Source organism: Corylus avellana, chromosome ca4, assembly GCF_901000735.1.
Source record: "Corylus avellana chromosome ca4, CavTom2PMs-1.0".
NCBI lineage: Eukaryota > Viridiplantae > Streptophyta > Magnoliopsida > Fagales > Betulaceae > Corylus > Corylus avellana.
Window position 1 is genome coordinate 4,451,071 of NC_081544.1, and position 9,385 is coordinate 4,460,455.

At 33.2% G+C, this 9,385-nt stretch overlaps 1 protein-coding gene across 1 annotated transcript; it reads left to right on the forward strand.

Moving 5' to 3' along the window:
* The first annotated feature begins 1,301 nt into the window (after window positions 1-1,301).
* Window positions 1,302-8,640, forward strand: LOC132180003 (serine carboxypeptidase-like 18). Its single transcript, XM_059592840.1, has 15 exons — window positions 1,302-1,468; window positions 1,974-2,110; window positions 3,144-3,220; window positions 3,317-3,439; window positions 3,526-3,628; window positions 3,761-3,798; window positions 3,880-3,981; window positions 4,174-4,260; window positions 4,347-4,499; window positions 4,600-4,671; window positions 4,765-4,883; window positions 5,489-5,602; window positions 5,683-5,731; window positions 6,934-6,939; window positions 8,557-8,640. The coding sequence occupies exons 1-15, from the start codon at window positions 1,302-1,304 to the stop codon at window positions 8,638-8,640; spliced, it is 1,431 nt and encodes a 476-aa protein (XP_059448823.1).
* Window positions 8,641-9,385: the final 745 nt, after the last annotated feature.

Genomic DNA, 9,385 nt, shown 5'->3' on the forward strand with positions numbered 1-9,385 from the left:
TACGGACTTATTAAGGAAATTCCCAAAATACCAAGTATCGTACCGCGGGGGCGTTGCCCCTGCACCCCCACAACCTAATCGTTCCCTTCTGCTCCGCTCCCGTCTACTTGGCCTTCCACTGGTATTAATATGAGCCACCAGTTCCAACACCACCATTAATAAGGAACTATAGAGGATGGAGGTGGGGATCATTGCTCGGGATCATGCAGGTACAATTGTCGCAGCAATATGCTCTAGTAGACCCTATATCACTGACCGCACAATTGCCGAGGCATTAGGGGCTTGGAAAACAGCAAAACTTAGTTGCACGCTTGGGCTAAGGCAGATTGAAGTGGAAGGGGACGCTTTGGAAGTTGTCACATCTTTGCAACATGAAGGTATCTGTCGGGGAGTTTATGGGCTGTTCGTGGACGATGCAAAACACGTGTTTAATCAATCTTTGTCTTGGTGTGTTAAACATGTTAGAAGAGAGGCCAATGTAATGGCACACAAACTTGCCCAGTTTGTTGTGCTGCGAGAGGAGGAACAAATCTGGTAGTCTGATTTCCCGGACTTTATCAAGAATATTGTAAACTCTAAACAAGAGGTTTTCGATCAATGAAATACTCAATACCCCTAAAAAAAAAAAAAAAAAAAAATTAACAAGGTCTATAATATTTAATTAAGATGATGAGAGGTGAACGAAAAATTCAAGATTCAAACTTATGACATTTTTACTCTGATTCCATGTTAAAGTTGACACGTGCATGTTTGGATATTGCTTCCTCAATATATTCCAGAAATGAACTATATATTATCAATATATACATATTAAATTTCTTACAAAATGAAGTAAATTGAATTACATAGGAGTTTTCCATGCGCGGTGCTTTCGATTCTTGCAGCAGATTCCATTTCCAAATGATAACGACAATATTAAGTTTCCTTTTACAGCAAACTTTCCATGAGCAAAGGATAACGTCAACTTTAATATTGAATTTCCATGCATGTGTACCACAACGTCAACGTACAGTTGTTGTATATGATTTTAGCTGATGTTGCAGTTGATGTTCCCCGCAACTAAATTAATAATAATTTAATAACAATTAATTATTATTGCTCCCCGCAACTAAACTTCAGTGTCCAATCGGTCAACAAGGCAGAATGATCGCTGCCATCAATTCTGATGGTGCCGACTCCAGATATAAGAACGGCCAAGATCCTTCCAGTTCCAACCCATGCCAGCAACCAAAATTTTCAGGCAGTGCAATTTGATCCAGTTCCAATCTATTCTTATGGTAGCAGCAGAAGCTTTTCATAATATGCAGCTTCTCACAAAGTCATCCATTAATGTTGTTAATCTTCAAAGATGGGTGTCTTTGCGTTTGCTTATTCTAATACTTGTGTCAGCAAATGTAGCTTTCTGTGCCTCCATCGTCAAGTATCTTCCTGGCTTTGATGGCGAGCTTCCATTTAAACTCGAAACCGGGTAAATTTGTATATTGTTTTAAGTGTAAGAGCATCTCCATTTAAACTCAAAACCGGGTAAATTTGTATATTGTTTTAAGCGTAAGAGCATCTCCAGTAGATTAATTAAGTTAAAGTTTTGTTTCGGCTACATTTAGTTGATAATGCGTGATATGATAATTTTTTTTTTCCTCCAACGGATTATAGTTAAAGTCTAGATAAAATGCACAAAGTGCTACCGTATTGAATAGCAACTTTTTGTTATTTATTATAGCACACAAGATAAATTTTTTATTTTTTAGTTGTTTATTATTTTTCTTTTTTTCATAAAAAAATAATATAATATATTTAATGCAAGTAGAGAAGAGAATAGGAAATTTGTTAGTGTATAAAAAAATAATAGTTAAAATAAATAGTTACATTTTTTTAGTTATTGTTGCTGATCAAAATGCACTAATATATGGTAATGTAGAAATATGTTTATTTTTATGGGGAAAATATTGGTAAAGGGTTTTAATTGGTTTCAGATACATAAGCGTGGAGGATTCGGAGCTATTCTACTATTTCATCAAGTCCCAAGGAAACCCTAAAGAAGACCCTCTTTTTCTATGGCTCACAGGAGGCCCTGGCTGTTCTTCTTTTCATGCATTTGTTTATGAAATTGGTATTTCTATCATCCTCTCTCTCTCTCTCTATATATATATATATAACTCGCAACTCTTTTCCTTTGGTAATGAATTTGATAGGTCTTCTTCTAGTTTTAGGAGAATATTATTTTCTAAAAAAAGAAAAAGTTGGCTCCACGGGTCCCTTATTTCTCATCCGATTGTTAAAAAATTAATATCTACCAAGGATTAGGAAAACACCTAATATTTCCTCATATATATATATATATATATATATATATATATATTACATGATGAATCACTTATATATATTACATGATGAATCACTTCCAAACCAAAAATCAGCTATCCGAGACAAACGGCGCAACTCTTTCCATTTGGCAATGAATTTGGTAGGTGATTTTTGGTTTGGAAGTAATTAAATAAAAATTTAAATTTTTTGTATGAAAAAAGGAAAAAGTTTTATTTTGTAGTAATAAATTTTTTTATTTGAATAATAACAAAAAGTTATTAATGTGATATAAAAAATAAAAATGTTATAAAGTGTAAAAAAAGAAAAAAAAAAAGAAAAAAAAAAAAAAGTAAAACTTGATCAGCAAGTTCATTGCCAAACGAACCTTTTGTTTAGGAAAGTGGTTCCTCTCTTATCCTATATATGTTGTCTGTTTAGAAACAGTAACAATCACAAACGAAGTTAAAGCTTTGAGATTAAAATGGTGTTCAAACACGGTTATATTATTATACCACTTGAAATTTTTTCAAAGTATTATTTGTTTAATAAATCATTTTAGTGGGTCCTTTTTTGGGGGAGGAGATGAAAGTTTATTGGTGCCAAACACACAGTACTGCTTCAAATTCCAATTGCGAAAAGGACCAATCATGATCAGTACTTTCAACATGATCAAGAGCATTATAATTTTGAACAAATTCTAGCACATAAGGGTTTGGTTGGAAGAAAAAAATACTAAAACTAATTAATTTGAAGCTAACCTATTTGAATGGTTTTATAGCCTCCAGTTATTATATTAGGAATGGCTTTTCTGCTGTTATCTGATTGAAAATTGTGTGCAGGTCCTTTGGAATTTGATATTAACACCTACACTGGGGGCTTACCAAGATTGATAAACTACACATATGCATGGACAAAGGTTCAAAATGCAGCCTTCTTCACTCCACCCACCTTTTGTCTTCTGTTTTCTGGTACAATTCTCATAATTAATCTGCATGTGGTGATAAATGTGCAGACAGCGAGCATCATATTTCTAGATGCACCTGTTGGCACTGGTTTCTCCTATTCCACAACTCAAGAAGGCTGGCCTACCTCAGATTCTAAATCAGCAGAGCAATCTTATCAATTCCTAAGGAAGGTACTGCACAAAACTCATGCTTCAAGAAGGAAAATTCTTACCTTTTTCATAAAAATATTCATTTATGTTTTTGGGGTATGATGCAGTGGTTGGATGAACACCCACAGTATCTCCCAGTTCAACTATTTATTAGTGGTAATTCTTATTCAGGCATGACAGTTCCACTAGTTACAAAAAAAGTAATAGATGGTAAGATATAGTTTATTGATAACTAGAATCTATATATGTGGAACTTGACATTTCTAGATTGAAATCAAATTAACCCTCTTTGTATTTAGTCTAGACTAGCTAATTAAGCTTGATTGGTATATAAACTTGCAGGTGTTGCTGCCAAAGTAAAGCCTCGAATGAATCTCAAAGTACATATTCACCTACCACATTTGGGCGTTTTATTTTGCTTTTGCATTCTGGTTTTGACATTTTTTTCTAAATGGTCTCAGGGGTATCTAATTGGGTGCCCAAGAACAGATTCTATTATTGATGAAAATTCCAAAATAGTATTCGATCACCGGATGGCACTCATATCAGATGAGCTTTATGAGGTGAATCGTTAATTACACCTCCCTCTCTGCATGCTACATTAATTATCTCAAAAAGTTAAATCTTATAAAAAAAAATTGTTGTCATGTTGGGTTTGCAGATTTTTTTTTTTTTTTTTTCAAATGCTATACTCCTTAGCTCTGAGATCATCCTGATTATGGTAGTGATTTTGTTATGGTTTACACGTTTTTCAGCAACTCAAAACAAGTTGTAATGAGGATTATGTGAACGTAGATCCATCCAATACAGCATGTGTCATGGCTCTTGCATATTACCAAAAGGTGAGACTCAGATGAATTGATAGTTATAAGATTTATGTACTCATGAATTTATTCAACACTGACTGATTCTCCGAAATTGCATGCAGTGCATCAAAGATTTATATACTTATAATATTTTAGAACCAACGTGCGCTTATGCATCCCCGAAACAAAATGCAGAACTGGATCGAAGATCTCTACAACAAAATCCGACAGATTTCATACTTTCACCACCTAGAATTCCTGAAGAATGGTGTCGGGTAATTAAATATCCCCCCTCCTAATTCTTGAAACTTGTTTGAAACATCTACAGCCGTACGATGATTAACCAGTTCATGACTTCCATCCATCTGTCTGCAGAATTTTAACTATGCATTATCGTATATGTGGGCAAATGACGAAAGGGTTCAAGAAGCTCTGTATGTTCGGCAGGTTTGTAATTAAATTCTTCATGGGGATGATGTTTGAGTTGGTATGATATTATTAGTGATTTGAGATGATGATATGATTTTGTGATGTCATCAGGGTCATGTGTTGGATTGGAAGAGGTGCAACAAGAGCTTATCATACACAAAAGATATCCCAAGTGTGGTTGATGTTCATCGATGTCTAAGTCAGTTTGGCTTACAAGTCCTGGTACAAAGGTAATCACTTTCTAGCTATCTTCTCTTCTCTGCCATGCGTAGTCCGGCAGTTTTTGGTAGTTTGGGAGGATATTTTCTCAATTGAAAGTCTAACATATCGTTATTAATTGAACAGTAGTATGAAGAGAGTATGTATATACTTTTCCCAAACATTATATTACTTTTAAAAAATAAAATAAAAAATAAAATAGAAGAAAGAAGCCTCCCTCATAATGTTGTTGGTGGCCACTCTCATCTAATGAGGGGTGGCTGACCAACCCTGATCATCTAAGTGAAGGGTGTTTGACCCTTGTAGTGAAGGGGCCACCCCTGAATATGGTGAGGGGTAATCGCTAGCTCCTCACGAGAGGTAGTCGCCCCTCATCTGCTCACTAAAGGATGATTGACCACCCCTTATTTGGTAGTCGGCAACAAGTTAGCTGCGATTGTTCTTCTTCTTTAATTAATATCACTTTCTAATTTGAAATAAAATTCAACTTTTACAAGGACTTTGTCGAAAAAAAAAAAATTGCTAAAAAAAAAGAAGAAATTAGAGGAAATGATATACAAAAGGCTTTCCACAAAGAACTTTAGGAACTTTTTACTAAAGATTTTGCTTGCCACAGTGGTGACCGCGATATAGTTGTGCCGTTTGTGGGCACAGTGAAGTGGATAAAGTCTCTTAATTTGACCGTTGCCAACGATCGGCGACCTTGGTTCGTTGACGGCCAAATTGCAGGGTGGGTGATCTTATTCTAACTTTTTTTTAAAAAAAAAAATCTAAATTAAGAAATATTAATCTATTAATTCTTGAATTTAGGTACACAAGAAAGTATTCAGAAAACGGATTTCGCTTAACATACGCCACTGTAAACCATACTCTTATTATTTATATATTCATTTCCTCTACTTTTTTAAATATATTTTTTTCTCCTTTAATTTTTTTTTTTTTTTTGGATCGATATATAAAGAAAATAAAGTGTATGGCATGTTTTGCTTTGTCTTCTATAGGGTGCTGGTCACACAGCTACAGAGTACTACCGTAGAGAATGTTACAACATGTTTAAAAGGTGGGTTCATTATTACCCATTGTAATTAACTAAGGGTTGGAGCTTCAATAAACATCCGCCGGCATTTGCTCCTTTATTTATTTATTTTTTTAATAATCTTTTTTTTTTCCCCCTAAAAAATATTGAATATATATCAATTGTTCCAAATATAAGGTATATGCATGCAAGATATAATACACTTGCAACTCAAGGGAAATATTTGAGTAAGTAATTTTTTTTTTTTTAAATTATTTAAAAAGTGTTTTAATGTCACATAAACGTGAGAGAAGTGTTTTATGATGGTACACCTGCATATTTTGTACAAATAACTCCTTATTTATAACAAAATTAAAAAAGAAGTGACCGAACAACCACCTCAGCTGATCATATAATGGGGCCTACAATGAGAGAGGATTTTATGTGGAAGCAACAATTTGGGTTGTGGAATTAAGGCCACCGTTGAAGTTAATTATTGTGAATTTTGATTACACTAGTTTATCATGTGTGTTCGGGAGTTGATAATTATTGTTGCTACAGCTGACCTCACACCGATAGTCCAACCAAAAATACTTGCAAAAACAAAAACATTCACGAGTGATTTGCCAGAGATGCCGGCGGAATACATTATGATGCTTAGGTCAGTATGGCCGTGATCTCTAAGAGAGCAAAAAGCATGAGAATGAAAGGGGATACCTCACACTACAAATTGTCACCTTTTGGGCAGAGTTTTCCACTAAATTAGGTTGGAAGAACTTTCTCTAATTTAGTCTATAAAAATGACATGTGTCATTTAAATATGTGAGATGCACATATTTTTTTAATAGTAGGAACAAAGTTTGAATAAATAATATTAAAAACTCATGTACATCTCACATGTTATTAAAAAAATAGACATATGTTATTTTTATAGATTAGATTAAAAAAAGTTCTTCAAACCTAATTTAGAGAAATATTCTATCCCACCTTTTATTATAGAATTGTTACGAGTAGGGTAGGTAGATTTAATATGGCAAGCATCCGAGGTTAAGGTCCAGCACGGAAAGTGGTAGATTCTCATGAGTGTCTTTCCTTCTGGATATGCCCAAGCGAAATATTTCTTTATAGGGTCAATCCTTCCTAGCCTATAGGACTAATTAGTCCAAATAGATAAGGCTATTAATGAAGTATACTTTTCTTATATAGTACGGCTTCGTAGCTACAATGTATATAGTGGAACAAGATCTTCTACACGGGATAATATATGATTAATTATATTGAAAGAGTATTTTTATTTTTTTCACTTTTTGAGGAAACAAAAATACCCATCTAATATAACTAACTAAATATTATAATAAATTAGAGAGGATCCTAATTCGTATCTGTTGGGCATGTCCGCATGCATCCAACACTTAGGGACCTTTGGTTACTAGTTCATGAATCTCTTGGAAAACTACTGGTTAATTGGGCGTCTGTCGGTCAAAGGACCTCTTGAGGGGCTGTCCGTCAATAATTCGGAGCTATCTACTACTTCATTGAATCCCAAGGAAACCCTCAAGAAGACCCTCTTTTTCTATGGCTCACTGGAGGCCCTGGCTGCTCTTCTTTCTCTGGAATTGTCTATGAAATTGGTATTTCTATCATCCTATATATATATATATATATATATATATACACGCTTATCTATGAAATTGGTTTTTCTTTTATCCTTTATTAATTTTCTCATTTTGCTAGACAAAGCTCTATGAAATTGGTTCTTTTCTTGTCCTTTTGTTCTCATTTTCCGAGACAAAAACTGATTTAGTTGAATCCATTAAGCATTAGTGTAAGAATTCAATATATCATTAAATGTTAATTGACAATAAAATTAGCAGCAGAATGAATAATTATATAAATACCTCTAACCATGTCTTGCTCAAGCCAATTGAAGAACATCTTAACAAAAACAAATTTGAAAAACTAAAAAATATTGAGAGGTTCTTCTGACCTATGCTTACCAGTGAGTGCCAGCGTTATTTATAGGTATGTCAGAGACCCTCAATTAGAGCTGTTACCTTAATTATTCCTCCCATCAAGGAATAAAAATCAAATAAATAATTAATACAACTAATTGATTCCACAAAATAAAATCAGTAATGAAATCAAATACTTGTTCCACAAAAATTAAATCAACAATTTAATTCAAAATATTTGATTTCATAGAATAAGCTTTAATTGGAATAAATCACTGAATACCGTAATTATATATATTTTATAATTACAATAATATATGTGACATAAGGGACATACTTTAAACGGAATTTCTTACAATTAGGTGTTGAAGTTATTCTACATCGGTTGTGAAAAGGACTGGTAGTCACTTTATAAGTGTGAAGGAAAGTCTCGTCTCTTTAGCTAGTTTTTAGGGTAAAAAAGTAGTCGAAATGAATAAATAACTAGTAAGAGTATGGTTTACTTGCCTTTACAGTCGCATATGTTAAACAAAATCCGTTTTTTGAATACTTTCTTGTGTACCTAAATTCAAGAATTAACGTATTTTTCAATTAAAAAAAAAAACAAAAAAAAAATCAAGAATTAACAGATTAATATATATATATATTTTTTTCCTTTTTCCTTTTTTTATTTTTGGATATATAAAGATGGAGAAGTTTTGGTTTGTCTTTGTATAGGGTGCTGGTCACACAGCTCCGGAGTACTACCGTAGAGAATGTTACATCATGTTTAAAAGGTGGGTTCATTATTACCCATTGTAATTAATAATTAAGGGGTTGGAGCTAGCTTCAATAAACATCCGGCATTTGCTCCATGTGTAACGATCGATCGAGCTTCTCTTATTTTATAATCTTTTGGTGCTTCGTTTATGTAATTTATGTAGTAATTAAGAACATTTTATAAGTCTAAGAAGTGCAAGCAGAAGTTTATGATCAAACAGTGTGTTTCAATACGAAGTATTATTACTACACCATTTCCTAAGCTACAATTAACGACAATAGGAGAATGAATATGAGCAAACAAAGGAGAATGAGAAACTCCCCACGGGACATGGCTACATATATAGCATTTAGAAGGGGAAGTAGATATATGTTGTATAAATTCTTTCGAGAGAGCAAAGAGTTGTTGACATGGGAGAATCTCAAAAAGGGTCTTTAATCACGATATGAATTGATCAACCTACTGTACGTAGAGAATGTTCACTACAAAAAACCAATTTTTTGCTAACATAAGTTTTCTGACGTGACAGGTGGTCTGACACGTCAGAAAATCCTTATGACGGGGCATTTTTGACATGTTTCAGGCGTTAAAATTATAGGTATCAGAAACGAAAAATTTCTGACGTATTAGATTTAACACGTCAGAATTTTCTGATATGTCAAAATTGGCATGTCAGTAATTTAAAATTATTAAAAAATAATCATTTTTCTTTTTTAAAATTTTTTCTAGATTTTTTTTTCAACTAAAAAATTTATTAATTTGAATTATTTTTCAATTATATATATA

Bases quoted from the DNA above. Each gene is read 5' to 3' on its own strand.
- LOC132180003 (XM_059592840.1), top strand. From the start codon at position 1,302: ATGCAGCTTCTCACAAAGTCATCCATTAATGTTGTTAATCTTCAAAGA. The intron at 3,982-4,173 runs GTGAATCGTTAA...CACGTTTTTCAG, and splicing joins TATCAGATGAGCTTTATGAG to CAACTCAAAACAAGTTGTAA. The intron at 4,500-4,599 runs GTAATTAAATAT...ATCTGTCTGCAG, and splicing joins TTCCTGAAGAATGGTGTCGG to AATTTTAACTATGCATTATC.